Source organism: Acartia tonsa, chromosome 2, assembly GCF_053477335.1.
Source record: "Acartia tonsa isolate MP-2025a chromosome 2, ASM5347733v1, whole genome shotgun sequence".
NCBI lineage: Eukaryota > Metazoa > Arthropoda > Copepoda > Calanoida > Acartiidae > Acartia > Acartia tonsa.
This window is the reverse complement of record NC_137261.1, coordinates 31,320,431-31,335,258: the sequence shown is the minus strand read 5'-3', so window position 1 is coordinate 31,335,258 and position 14,828 is coordinate 31,320,431. Positions and strand designations below refer to the sequence as shown.

Genomic DNA, 14,828 nt, shown 5'->3' with positions numbered 1-14,828 from the left:
CTATCTGTGAGATATTATGAATGAGATAATGTTAAGATTTGATATTAAGATGAGAAAAATTCTCGTTCACAGTCCCTTTAAATTGTTGATAATTCAAGTGATAGGGTTCATAGTGTTTTTTTCTGGATGGCTTAATATAATGGGCCTTAAAGTTGTCTGGATTCGAATCCTTTTTTGCCTTTAGGTTTATGAAGATTAAGATGGCTAAGCTATTGTTGAAAATGCTAAAATATTGTGTAAATGGTAGAAGACAAGTAGAAAACACGCTACATAATTAATTTTATTTTCAGTTTCCTCTCTCCACTAGACTTTCTCAAAAAAACGAATTTTTTTATGTTTTAACGTAGAGGTAACGTTAAAAGTAACAATTTCGTTAATCAGAATATCCTATTATACAAAGAAGTGAGGTTTTTGGTTTGTAGCTGAAAATTTCGATAACTACCGAACCGATGGAGTTTTTGGGAAGCTTCTAATAGATTTAGGCTATTTTCCTACTTTCCTTACTCCTTCAAATACAGAGCTAATAAATGCTAGGAGCACGACCTATTAGTAAGTTTTTTTGTCTGTAGCGAAGGATCTCTGAACTGAAATGGTTCTCAGGAAAGCTTATATAGGTCCTGAGATGACTTTAGCCGTTTTATTTTTTAAAAAGTCTGGGTATGGTCTAATATTTTATGCCCTTCCTTATCTCTTGGAAATTAGAGCCCCTAGATGCAGACACTAGTTAATAATATGGCAATAGAACAAGCTACTCTAAAAAAGTAACTATTCCTGTAAACACAATTGTCAGCAACTTTTTGAGATATTTCTGAACACAAACACCAAAAATAAAAGACGTAGATTAATTTTATTTAAAAAGTTTCTAAGGAGAATCTTCAGATCATATTTATGTTTTAATTAAAAATCATTTCTTTTCTTTTCTCTCTATCTCTATCTCTCTCTCTCTCTCTAACTCTCTATCTCTATCTCTCCCTCTCTAACTCTCTATCTCTAACTCTTTATCTCTATCTCTCTCTCTAACTCTCTATCTCTATCTCTCTATCTCTATCTCTCTCTCTCTCTAACTCTCTATCTCTAACTCTTTATCTCTATCTCTCTCTCTAACTCTCTATCTCTCTATCTCTCTCTCTCTCTCTCTCGCTCTCTCTCTCTCTCTCTCTCTTTCTCCCTCTCTCTCTCCTCTTTTCTCTTAATGTCTCTGTTTGCCTCCAATACATAAGATTAACGGGTAGAAATTGGTAATACGACAGGATTTTAGAATATGATGTTTTATTTCAAACTAAATTTCTGATTGGTTTCTTCATTTAAACTACCTTATCTATTTATGTCTTTTAGGATTATTTTAAAACAGTACATTCTTCAATTATATTTTGTTTTCTAATTATTTTTTTCTCTCATTGTACCTGCAGATTATTGCAGATTTTCTATCTCTTACTTTCTTAGGAAATTTCTCTTTCTCTCTCTCTGTACAATATTGTAGATTTTGTGAGTATTAATACAAAATTAGAAAATTATTTCATAGATTTATTTAATGTTTAAGAATACCCTTTGATGTAAATATGACACTTTGCTATATTATTATCATAATATAGCCGATACTATCCTCTATTATCTATTCCTATATCCCTGGAGGGTATGAAACTAGATATTGTTCATCTAATCAACTAGAGTTGGAGAAATTAATCTTTTTTTTACGTCATGAGAGCTTGGCAGATGAACAAAATCAATAATAAAAAATAAAAAAGATATATAAGGTAAAACATTAAAACGGAATTAATAACGATATCGAATTTTAACAACTATCCTATTATATAAATAAGTAAGGTTTTAATAAGTATGAATTGTTTTTGTTCTTATTTTTAGGGAAGCTTCACATAGTTCCTGGGATGGTTCAATGTCATTTTCTTTATTTAAGCCTTGAGATGATATAAGACTTTTTTTACCCCCTTTCTATCCTTAAAATTCATGCAAAAAATCCGTCGAAAATACCAGTTGCCACCAAAAAAAATATAGATTTAATTATATTTCTTCGGATGTATAGTCCTTTTTTTTGAAAGCACAAATAGTTTTAGATATATTATGCATAGACTATTCTTAAAACAATTAAGGAAACAATGTTTGTTTATGCATTATATTTTTCTATAATTTTACATATCTTCGAAATAAAACATTTTTCTCAGTATTTATATTTATTTTTTATACAGATATTAAATTAAAATAAAAAATATACCTACGCTATTTTGTGATTGAATCTGAATTATGTGGATTATACAAAACATGGGGCTGTGGTCATAGGCGTCCAAGGGGGGGGGTAATGGGGCGATTACCCCCCCCAAACGATTTTGGGGGTGCCGTAGGCACCCCCAAAATTTTTTTCATTTTACCCCCCCATTCAAACTTTACCCCTACCCTGGGGGTGCCATAGGCACCCCCAACCATTTAGGAGGGGTATTTACCCCCCCCAAACAATTTTGGGGGGGTAATTACCCCCCCCCAAGCAAATTTTACCCCCGGGGTTTTTGGGGGGGGGGGTAAAAAAAATTTGCGGCGCGCTTCGCGCGCCATTTTACCCCCCCCAAACACGAATTACCCCCCCCCCTAAAAAATTTTTACCCCCCCCAAAATAAATAGCTTGGACGCCCCTGGCTGTGGTTTAAGAAGCTTTATAAAAAAGTCGGATCATGTAAAGAATACGAAGTTTCCGAAAAAGAGCAGAACTTACCTATTTAAGATTTGACCTCAGATGAGCTAGGTATGAGCTACAATCAATGTTAAGGTGTCTATAGAAGCGTCTTTGCATGCTTTACTAATGGCCTCCCTCTAATATGTCAAGTCCTTTGTTTGTTTAAAGCTAAATTTTTAGGCGTTTTACTCGTATACAGTACAAGGTACTGGAAATATCAGAGATAGACACTAAGTTAGGTCGAGTTATTTGTAAAGCATGCCAAGACGCTTCTAGAGACACCTTAACATCGATTCTAGCTCATTCCTAGCTAGCCCATCTGAGGAAGGAATTGTCTGCTCTTTTTTTTTGGATAAACATCTTTACTTACATGACCCAAAGGTGTGACTTAAGGTGAATGTTGGTGCTGATGAAATATCCTTTGTTCAGGAGGAAACAACATCACCGACAGATATCAGACAGACAATCAAAGAAAAGCCTTCAAACCTAGAAGGAGTCAGGTAGGAAATTTGGAAGTGTCGAGTCACTGTTCTATATTACTATATTACAGGGCTTGGCAGCCTCGCGCAGCCGGCTGTAAGCCTCAGGGAAATCAAACTTTTACAATTTTAAAAATTAAAGTCCAAACCTGACCCAAAAGTGACAATCCATCTTTTCAAAAACTCCTCAAAGCAACCAAACGGGTTTAAATTTGAGGCTTAGTCGCAGCTGACGTGCGATGGTTGAGCCCCTTATAATATTCTTTTTATTTAATTACTTAAGTGGTTTAGATTAAGTAGTTCTTTTGTTCCATTAAATAAAAACACACTGTAGTTCTATGATATCATTTTGCAGGAGATTATCCAGTAGTGTGGACAGCCCTGAGTGTAAGCTTTTGAGTGTTCCTGTGCAGCCCATGACAGCTAGCAGTTCTGCTGAAACTCTTACAGGCAAAATACTTTGTTTTATAATTGAAGCAAAATTGTTTGCTATTCCTTCTAATTTTAGGTCATGTTTTTTATTGATTAAAAAAGCGGCTTTAGATTTCAATAACTACTGAACTTATTAAGTTCTCTAATTTATTGAAGCTTCACATAAGTCCCAGGACGGTTTTAGGCTATTTAAATTTTAGATTTAAGCTTTCGAATGGTTTTAGTCTGTTATTTTGCTTTCCCTACCAATTTTATGAAGATCTTCTGAATGCGAGGGGCGCAGCTACTAGCGTCTTTATTGTTAACCTGATATAAATTATCCCTTTCAATATATGCTTTATAATACAACTTTATTATAATGTGATTTACTATTCCTAAATTAATAGATTATTTGTGTTTATAGACAACACCATTACAGCTCCCAGCACCCCAACAATTTTCTCCAGAAGAATCAATGCACAGGAAATAATAAAATTCAAATAATTAATATTTTAAAATCTTAAAATCAAATAATCTATTTCTAATATTCTAATTTGCACATGCATAGGTTTATATTTGATTTTAATGGCGTCATTAGACATATTTATACAAATTTTTATGTAATATTAGAATTTAATAAGGGTACATTTTTTTTAATTTAAAGCGTTTTCTAGTTTTAAATAATATTTTGAATTAAATCAATTACAGGGCAATCAGGATTGTAATTCTAGTAAAGATTCAGATACAAAGGTATTACATTATTCGTTAGAAACATGCCATAATAGATTTTCTCGTATTCATTCGAATCCGGTGGATAGGAACTGGTTCTCATTCATACGAAAAAACTATGTCTAGCATCGTATTATATCCAGCTTTCTACAAATATAAAAATGTACGATCATAAGATTAAAACAAGTTTTTTTAGGCTAAAAAATGGTTTTAATCTCATAATTGTACTTTCTATATCCGCGGAAAGCTGTTTGTAATACGATGCGAGAAATAACTATTATACTGTGGTAAGCCGAACGTTTCAGCTCACAGGGTTGCGAGTTCGAGTCCAACGAGCCTTAGCCTTGAATTATTCTACCAAAACAAACTAGCAGGATTTAGTCATACAGAAATTATATATTTAACTGAATAATATTTACAATGAATGTTTACTATATATATACAACAGATTATAACAATGGTTAGGTTTGAAGGGGGTGTGGGACACAAGGGCTTAGCCCACGGCGGTAGACAGGCTGCGGGGGCAGCTGTGGTAAAAGGGGAGGCAGCGCCTCCCGGTTGTATAATTGCGTGAGGGGCGCGTGATAGCTGCGTGTTTGTGCCCCTCCCCACATTTAGGCAGGCCAGTTTGACCGCTGGATAGCGGGGTCACCGTCGGTCATGAGATAAATGGTGATATAATGGGATTAGTGCAGAGGGCTTGTTATGATAAGTCACAGCGTAGCAATTCTGTAAACTGCCCGTCCGTCTGGTTGTCGTATTACCACAACCTCCCCTTCAAGGGTTGCGGGGCTCTCGAGCCACCAGGCCTTGAACCTGGGGATACGACAACCTATGTCTGCGCAGGACAGGCTCTTCCTGGGGCACAGCTCGGTGGAGGACAGCTCTGGCTATACAGGCTCCGCGGGACACTCGCTGCTCTGTCTGGCTGTGGTTGGATATCAGCATTGTCAACTCCCGGTTGGCTTCCAGCCGTGGGTTAGCGACGGCCAAGCCCCGTCGTTGGAAATTTTGCCTCGTCTGCAGAACTAACTCTGTCTCGGCGGGTAACTGGACACGGAGGCCTAGGCTAACTCTGGAGGCTCCCAAGGGGGGAATAACGATGGAGGAAGGCGCATAAAATTCCATGGGGGCGCCTGCTTGGTCCAGGTTACTGGGCCTCCTAGCTCCTACTCGGATGGGGATGGCTGTCATCAACAGGGGGCACATTGCTTCAGCTTCGTCCTCTGGGGCCGCCTCTTCCATCGCAGTGGCCGCCTCTCCTCCTACAGGCTCGCTGCTGGCCGGCAGGTTCTCCATGTCAGTATCAGGGTTCCAGATGGCATCTCTGGGTGGCTCTGGAGCTGGCGGCGGCGGCGGTGGTTCGTTGGGTTGATGCTGCAGGTTCTCTTCTACCGGGTCACGATCCTGGCCGCTAGGCTGTGGGGCGGCTGCGGCTGGCTGGTACACTGGGAACTGTCCTGGGTCACTAGCTGGCGGCGCCGCAGCTCCGGCAGGCAGCTCGGTGGCATCCTCGTCGCCGTCCAGGTCGCCTTGAATGTCTGTTGGAATCTGATGGGCAGTCACATCTCCAGTGTATTTGCGCAGTCGGCCTACATGCGCGGTGACTTCCGAGATCCTGGCTGTTGGAGAGGCAGGTTTGATGACATAATGGACATCTGTAGCTTGCCGCACTATCTTCCAGGGGCCAGTCCATCTCTTGGTAATCTTGGCTGCCTTCCCTGGCACCAGGCGGGGGGCCAGGTACCAGACCAAGTCTCCAACCTCGTACTTGGCCGTGCCTTCGTAGGCGGCCGCGCTCCTCCGGATGGTTCCCTCCTCTCGCTGCTGGATGGCGTCATACACGGCATGGTAGCGTTGCAGGAGAGCTTGGACGTTGGCTGGAACCGAGGCATACTCTGTGTCTGGCAGCCGGAGCACCATGTCCACCGGAAGTTTGGCCTCTCTCCCAAAGTAGGCCAGGAACGGGGTCATGCCCGTGGATCTGCAGGCCTTGGTGTTGTAGGCGAAGGCAATGGCAGGCAAGTGTGGCTCCCAGTTGTTGTCGTCTCTGTCTAGGAACAGACGCATGCCTGTGTTGAGCGTCCGATGGAACCTCTCCACTCGGTTGGACTGCGGGTTGTAGGGCGGTGGATGTGTCAGGCCAATCTCAAGCTTGGAGGCCAGCTCCTTGAATACCTGGCCGGTAAACTCCATCCCGTTGTCGGAGTGGATCTTCAGGGGGCATCCGAACGTGGCCAGGTGGCGGTGCAGCAGGGCTTCAGCCACCGTGAGGGTGCGCTTGTTGGGGATGGCGTAGAGGCTGACGAACCGGCTGAACCCATCCTGACAGGTGAGGATATAGCGGTTTCCAGCTGGGGTCTCTGGCAGCGGCCCCACCAGGTCAATAAACAGGACTTGCTGTGGATACCCCTGGCGGGAGGGCACATGTATTCCCAACTTCAACCTTTCCTTGGTAACCTTCTGGACACACTCAGGGCAAGTCTGAACCATCAGGCGGACGTCACGGGACAGGTTGGGCCACCAGAAATGCATGGCGACGCGGGCAATAGTAGCGTCCATTCCAAAGTGCCCGGCCATGGGGGTCCCATGGGCTAAAAAGAACGCCTCCTGCTGGAGGGCCGAAGGCAGCAGGTATCTTGTTCTTTCTCCTGTCAGGGTCTGGTCAGTGGTGGTGAGGCAGCCATGCTCGTCAAGTCCCAGGGCTGCGAAGCGGCTGGCGTACTGCTGCTCGTCTCGTTCCTTGCCGCGCAGCTCAGCCTTAGTTGGGGCTTTGCCATCGGCCACCCACTGGCGGACACGGAGCAGGAGAGGGTCCTGTGTCTGTGCTTCTAACACTCTAGCCGGGTCCAGTCGTGCGGCAGGGGGCCGGCCAGCTGCGGACTCCCCTAGCTGGCAGAGGGTGTGGATGTACTCAGCTTGCTCTGCTAATTCTTCAGCGGTAGCTGTCGGCATGTTGTCGTCCTCCCGGCGGCTGAGGGCGTCGGCGTTGGTGTTCTGGGTGCCAGGACGGTGGCAGACAGTGAAATCTAGGGCCGCTAGCTCCTCCTGCCAGCGAGCCACCATCCCTGTGGATGTGTTCAGCGACTTCATCTGTAGCAAGGCTGAGGAATCAGTGTTGATCTGGAAGCTGCGGTAGGACAAGATGCCGTGAAATTTCCGAATTCCATACATAATGGCGGCCATCTCTCCCTTCCAGGACGGGTAGCGAGTCTCGGGGTCGGTTGTCTTGCGCCCCACGGCGGCAATCAGCCTCTCCTTGCCGTCCTGGCATTGACTCAGGATGGCAGAGATGGCGCGGCTGCTGAAGTCTGTGGTGAGCTGGAACACCGCCGGCAAGTCAAACCTAGGCGGCGCTCGGATGGGGGCTTGGCGGAACTTGTCCTTGAGCTGTAGCAGCTGGGCTTCCATCTCAGGCGTCCAGGCCAGGGTCTTGGCCGTTTTCTGCCGATTCATCTCGTAGGTGAGGTTGGCATACTCTGGGATGAACAGGCGGTAGTATCCAAAGAACCCCAGGAGCGCCAGCAAATCCTTGGGGGTGCTGGGGGCCGGCCAGTCCAGGATACGGTCAATATAATCCTCTTGCATGGCTATCCCCTCACGGCTGAGGGTGTGGCCCAGATAATCCACCTTGGCTCGAAACAGCTTGGTCTTGGCTGGCTTGAGGCGGATTCCTCCCCTGCGGTGGGCTTCCAAGACTTCCCGGAGCCTAGCCAGGTGGGCCCAGGTATCCTGGTGAAAGGTCAGGACGTCGTCAAGATATAACTGGAGGTTGGCCGTACCTAATGGGTTTAGGACCCCTGCAATAAATCTGGAGTAGACAGACGGTGCCGTAGCAAGGCCAAAGGGCATCCTTTTCCATTGGTACAAGCCCCTGGGGGTGGTGAAGGCGGTGCAGGGCCGGCTGTCCTCGGACACACGAATGGTGTAGTACGCGGCCACCGCGTCTAGGGCACTATAGACGCGGTGTCCTCCCGCTCGTTCTACCAACTGCTGGATCCTGGGCAAAGGGTAGCTATCCAGTTCCAGGCACTTGTTGAGGGCTCTGTAGTTGACGGCCCAGCGGGTGCTCCCGTCCTTCTTCTTGATGGGCACCAGGGGGCTACTCCAGGCGGAGTCTGAAGGCTCTATGACTCCCTCTTGTAACCAAGTGTCCAGTTGCTTCTCCAGCTCAGCCTCCTGCCGCGGGTTCAGATCCCTAAATCTCTGGCGGATCGGCTGGGTCCCTGGTTTGAGGCGCAGCTGCAGCTCTACTACGTCAGTGCAGCCGGGGGTAGAGTTGGAGAAGACGTCCCTGTACTCTGATAACACGGTCCAGACCTCCTTCTTGAGCAGGGGGTCCTTGCGCAGGAACTCGTTCTCCTCCATCTCAAGGGCCTCCCACAGCTCCTGCATATCTGGGGGCTCAACAGGCTCTTGGAACGAGTGGATACGAGGGGGAGGCTTATCAGAAACCTCTAAAATGTCAGGCTTGACCAGCTCCCCAGCCACGGGGAGGCCAGCGTCCAGCAGGAGGGGCGTCTCCCCTTCATTTACCACCAGCACTCGAAACACGCTGGCGGAGCCAGGCCTGTGGGCATACAGGCCTTCTGGGATGACAAGATCCTCCCCAAACCTCTGTTCTGGGGCAGCTAGTTGGATGGCATCCTTAGTACGGTGCCCCACCAATTCAACAGGGACAGCCATGACGCCGCGGCCAGGCAAGACCACCCGCTTGGCCGTGCGGAGTTGGGGTGGTTGGCCATCAGTTGGAGTGACAGCGCTTAGCCTATACGTGGCTGGCGCGGGGTCAGCTTCGGCTCCGGGACCCACCGGCCGCGACTTGACGGGCTCGGCCTCGGGAGGGGCTAGCGTGTCGGAGCCAGGTGTGGCTCCGAGGGCGTCCGGCCACGATTTGACGGGCTTGGCGCTGGGAGAGGCCGGGGCGCTGGGACCAGCCTGGGCTCCGTGGGCGTCCGGCGCGACTTGACGGGCTCGGCGCTAGGAGAGGCTGAGGCAGCGGAGCCATGCGTGGCTCTGGAGGCGGCAGGCCACGACTTGACGGGCACGGCGCCGGGAGAGGCTGATTCCTGGGAGTTGAGTGTGGCTCCGGGTGCATCAGACCGCGACTTGACGGGTCTGGACTCGGACTCGGCTGGCTGAATGGCTGGGGGTCCCAGGTACAGGGGGCCAGGTGGACACGGCTGGCCGTTGATGAAGGTGTCGGCGGAGAAGATCGGTTCTGGAGGGCTGGCAATCTCAGGAAACGTCGTTGGCAGGTTCTCCAGCGGCACCTTGGGCACTGGGGGCAACCCCATGGCTAGCAGGTTGGTCCCCCTATGGGCGTTTAGTGCAGTATCCACCCAGTGCGTGCCTTTCTCGACCACACGCGGCTGCTCTGGCAGTGGGCCTGGCAGAGGCCCCTCGTAACTCAACTCTCTCTCGGCTGTCTCCCGGTCGATGGGGACGCCACGGAGTGGGATGAACTCCCCACGCACCCACAAGCAGGGGGGTTGCATGTCGAAACAGAGCCTAGTTCCGAACTCCTTGAGAAAATACCCTCCTAGGTTCAGAGGGTGTGAGAGATTCTGTACCACAGTCACATGGTACAGATGGAGTATAAGGGTGTGTGAAACTGCCATATATAATTCTTTCAATTTTCCTATTACCTGGAGGGGCTGGCCTTCCTCGTTAGCAGTCAGGATTTGGGTGTTGTCTGGAATCAACATGCGTTGCATGCCCATTGCGTGCATGAGGTGTTCAGAAATTACAGCAGACCCTGGTACACGGTTGCCAGAATCGACCATGGCATCAACCTGTACGTGCTGGGCAGGGTCAGGAGTGGGAAACCTCACCCTGATATGGCAGGGGAAGTGGAGGTCCTGCCCTTGAGACAAGGGGGCCTCCCGTTCAGCTGGGGTTGGCAGAAACTTCGGTGGTGGCCGAACCGCAGCTATGGTAGTATCGCTTACCATGGTGGCTTAGACTGTAGCTTCGAATCACTAGAGCTTATCAATTATCACTGGGTCAACAATTTTATATTTCTTTTTATCACTTGGTTGACATTTATACACACTTATGTGTTGTTATCACTAGGAGCTCTAGGTGTGATTCTGGAAGCACTGGCAGCAGGGAATGTCCGTCCTGCAAGGTTCAGAGGGGTGACGGCGGCAGGGAATGTCCCGTCCTGCAGCGCCGCTGGTTCGAATCCCGAAAGATGGCGGCAGGGAATGGCCGTCCTACAGCGCCTCGGGTTCGAATCCTGGAAGGCAGCGGCAGGGAATGTCCCGTCCTGCCGTGCCTGTGGCTCAAATTCTGCTATCCGTCGCAGTGGTAGGCCTTACTTGTGTGCTGAAGCTTCGCAGCCACACATTGCCTTCTCAGAGAGACCAGCACCTAGCTGTCCGTCTCGTAGGTTTGGCCTGGGTGTCCTGGGGCTTGTCCCAGCTACACTTGCCAATTTAGACTCAGTTCTGTAGCCGTTTGAGCTAAATTATCCGATTACCGTGGCTGCGCACCTAGCGCTACTCCTACACGGTACGGAAAAAGCGTCTTAACTGGCACTTTTAGCAGGCTAAATCTGCTTGCCGTAGGCCAAAGGCCCACACATTGCGTTCAAAATGATGGAAATTCGACCTAAAAAGGCCGTCTCACGGGTCAGTTGGCTTCTCAGTTGGCGGCTGATTGTCCCCTTACTTGCCAAAGGGTCCAATCAGAGGTAGAATAGGCTAATTTCTGTAAGGCTCGATTGAAACACGCTGACACCAAGATGTGGTAAGCCGAACGTTTCAGCTCACAGGGTTGCGAGTTCGAGTCCAACGAGCCTTAGCCTTGAATTATTCTACCAAAACAAACTAGCAGGATTTAGTCATACAGAAATTATATATTTAACTGAATAATATTTACAATGAATGTTTACTATATATATACAACAGATTATAACAATGGTTAGGTTTGAAGGGGGTGTGGGACACAAGGGCTTAGCCCACGGCGGTAGACAGGCTGCGGGGGCAGCTGTGGTAAAAGGGGAGGCAGCGCCTCCCGGTTGTATAATTGCGTGAGGGGCGCGTGATAGCTGCGTGTTTGTGCCCCTCCCCACATTTAGGCAGGCCAGTTTGACCGCTGGATAGCGGGGTCACCGTCGGTCATGAGATAAATGGTGATATAATGGGATTAGTGCAGAGGGCTTGTTATGATAAGTCACAGCGTAGCAATTCTGTAAACTGCCCGTCCGTCTGGTTGTCGTATTACCACAATACCACAGATCGGCAGATTAAATCTATTGTTGATGTAATTTTCTAAAAGCTAACTTTATGCTAAGAAATTTTTATAGCTGACTTATTATATATGGATGAAATAATAACCTTTCGAGTACTAAAATTTGTATTTACGTTCTATGCAATGATATAGTAGTATTGTTCATGCACTGTGTTGTTTTTGTTCCATTTCACTAATTGGAATTATATATATGGTTACTTATTCATATCAAAATATTAAACTTACAGCTATTTTTAACTATGTAAACTTAATACTGATTCAGGAACCCTGTATAAGTTTTTCGACAGCAAATCCAACGTCAACCACTTCAACCACAACAACATCAACTTCTGGACAGGCAAATCTTCCTTATTTTCAACAGTAAATCTAACAGCCACTGCAACTCACAGTATTTGGATTTTGCTTGTAAAACTTTAACAAAAGGGCGGACGGAAACCTCCATCCCATTATAACTTTTACTACCTGGAGATGTATTTTATCAAAAATAATAAAAAGCAAAAGATAAACAATCTCATAATAAAGAATATGTATTATATTAAATTATTTTAACTTAGTATATAATTTTAGGGACAAATAAAGGTGTTAGAACAGAAAACCTTGAGTATAGAGTCTCCGAACTCAATATTGAAGGAGAGGGGTCGCAGTAGGAGCCCGGCTAATTCTAGAAAATCTTCGGAGGTCCTCTTTGAAAGGATTGCACATAATTTTACAGGTATACACTTAATTAATAAGTTGTGGCTGTTACATAATAAGGATTTATTCGTTTTAATTTATTTAAAGTGTTTGTGCATTTTTTGGGGGGGGAGCAAGCTACATTTACAACAAGTTAAAGTTATTTATATGAGAGTTATGTTTTTGCCTAAAGGGGTGTTTACTTTTACATGTGTGATAAAGTACACTTTTATGTTTATAATTCTTTTCATAAAATCATATTTTAAATCCTATTCAAGAGAAATTGAAATATATTTGTATATCAAAATAGTACATTATAGCCAAATGCTCTTCTAAAGTCAACTTGCCGATCAGGAGAATTATCTTAAACAATACCAAATCACAGAAAACAACCTTATTTTTAAATAACTTGAAAATAAGGGAAGGTGGTACCACCCAATTTAACCATTGATTTATTTTAAAATAAGGGGGATGGGGTGTTATGTGTTTGCTAGGCACTGTGAGAGAAAGCCCCTATGAATTTTATAAATGAATAAAGGGCCTTTGCTAAGAGGAAAATTCATCTATATTCTATATATTTGTTAACCATTTTCAAAACGTAATGTTGTGCCAAAACCTTACTGTAAGACATGAACAAAAGTTATTTTTTTTGTTTAGATCCCATTTCTAGAAGATCAAGAACTGATAGTGCAGGTAAACATGACAGCTACTCAATAGTTAGGATGTCATTGGTCGTTCGTCAATACATACCACCAACACAATGATCAAAAAGACTGAAAAACCCTTTTTTGTTTTGCTTAAAATTGTAAAAAATGTTGTTTTTGTTATATTAATATCATTTCTAAACGTGGATTTGTTTTTCTTGTATTAATTAAAATAATATAGGATATACGATTACACTCAGTTACATTCCACAGATTTGGGATAAATAATTAAACTTAAAAAAAAGATTTGTCATTCTTACTCAATCTCATTTCGGGATTTTGATGTTTTTACTTAAACCAATTCTTAACCAACACAAAACACCCTGCGGGGGCGCTACCCAGTACCCAATTTTACATAATTTAACCTAGGGTTGGGGTATAACACTAATATGATTACTTTTAATTACAAAAAAAAAGTAAGAGTGGTGGTGGGTTGTTTGTTTCACTATAGTATTCGTCCTTTAAAACTTTAAAGGATGATAAACAAAATAACTTTTCTCCCAGCTGTTAAAGCATTACTACTTCACACTACGTGTATATTATTTGCATATCTCAATCTCCCTGACATTATCGTCACACCAAGTGTAATCTAAATAATTGTTTTCTTTACAAATTAATGTTTAGAGCAAATTTATTGTTTCCAGACAAATATATAAATATATTCGCGGATTGGAAAAGAAAATAATTTTTCCGTTGTTTTCATATTTGAAAAAGAGAAAAAGGTTTTTTGTAAATTTTGTGTGGATAAAAGAAATGTAGAGATAAAGATTATTAACTTGCCCATTGAATTTTTTTGTTGAAAAATTTAAATGTTGATAATGATGGTGTCATACAGACAGACAAAAAGACAAACATCCTGTTACTTTTATACAAGTAAGGAATGTTTGTATATGCAACAGATCTATACTATATATGTGTATATACATATATCTTCCTCCCCCCTTTTTCAATGACCTTTTTCCGTCTGCTAGCAAATTGTTTTCTGCTACTTGGCTATGTTAATATTCCATTGGCTAATTTTCAAAGACCCAAATGAGAGTCGGCACAAGGTCATTGCGAAAGGGAAAAACAGTTATTTAATCTTTTCTCTCTCAAGTGTTTTACTGTAATGTATAGGTACATATTCTGCGCACACAAATTTCTCGTACAACATGGATGAGGATGATGCTGACCACATGGCGTACCTGGAGTCCAGAGTATCCAGGAGTCAGCCAGGTTCTCATCATTCTTCTTTCTCAGGCATGGGTGATAAGAAAATTTAATAATAGAAATTTAACAAGAGCAATTATTTTGAAATTCAACAGCTTCAAATGAAAAAAAGCATAACAATATACTGAAAAATAGTAGAAAAATAATATGCATAGAGTATTAATCAATAATAAAGTTTGAATAGGTTATTATATCAAAATTTTATCTCCAACGGCCGGCACTGAATTGGTCTTTTTTATGAATAATTTTAAACACTTCTCAAAATTAAATTTTATTTCTTGTATTTTATTTCTTGTATGTTATTTCTTGTATGTTATTTCTTGTATTTTATTTCTTGTATTTTATTTCTTGTATTTTATTTCTTGTATTTTATTTCTTGTATGTTATTTCTTGTATTTTATTTCTTGTATTTTATTTCTTGTATTTTATTTCTTGTATTTTATTTCTTGTATGTTATTTCTTGTATTTTATTTCTTGTATTTTATTTCTTGTATGTTATTTCTTGTCTGTTATTTAACACCCAAGCAACACTAGGAACGAAGGCAGGTAATTTTACCCCTCCACTGCCGCGAGCTCTATCCAACACATTCCTGAAGATGTCACAAAGAGATGGATCTAAAAGCCCGACGGTAAGCATATCTTTGATTTAGCGCAGCCATACTATAATTGACACAATGATTAAGT

At 43.9% G+C, this 14,828-nt stretch overlaps 2 protein-coding genes across 3 annotated transcripts in view; both read left to right on the top strand.

The window, feature by feature from the left end:
- Positions 1-14,197, top strand: part of LOC145312503 (ras-specific guanine nucleotide-releasing factor 2-like) — an 86,423-nt gene extending 72,226 nt beyond the window's left edge. The window contains exons 34-41 of the mRNA XM_080151760.1: positions 3,113-3,183; positions 3,518-3,612; positions 3,998-4,057; positions 4,283-4,323; positions 11,822-11,896; positions 12,127-12,271; positions 12,889-12,924; positions 14,052-14,197. Of these exons, the coding sequence (XP_080007886.1) occupies positions 3,113-3,183; positions 3,518-3,612; positions 3,998-4,057; positions 4,283-4,323; positions 11,822-11,896; positions 12,127-12,271; positions 12,889-12,924; positions 14,052-14,197 (669 nt within the window). The remainder of the gene's footprint in view (positions 1-3,112; positions 3,184-3,517; positions 3,613-3,997; positions 4,058-4,282; positions 4,324-11,821; positions 11,897-12,126; positions 12,272-12,888; positions 12,925-14,051) is intronic.
- Positions 14,198-14,682: 485 nt separating this feature from the next.
- The window catches only part of LOC145310460 (ras-specific guanine nucleotide-releasing factor 1-like), a 34,459-nt gene continuing 34,313 nt past the window's right edge, over positions 14,683-14,828 (top strand). For both annotated transcript variants that reach the window (XM_080150421.1, XM_080150415.1), the window contains exon 1: positions 14,683-14,773. In XM_080150421.1, coding sequence (XP_080006547.1) covers positions 14,741-14,773 — 33 coding nt within the window. In that variant the 5' untranslated portion in view covers positions 14,683-14,740. The remainder of the gene's footprint in view (positions 14,774-14,828) is intronic.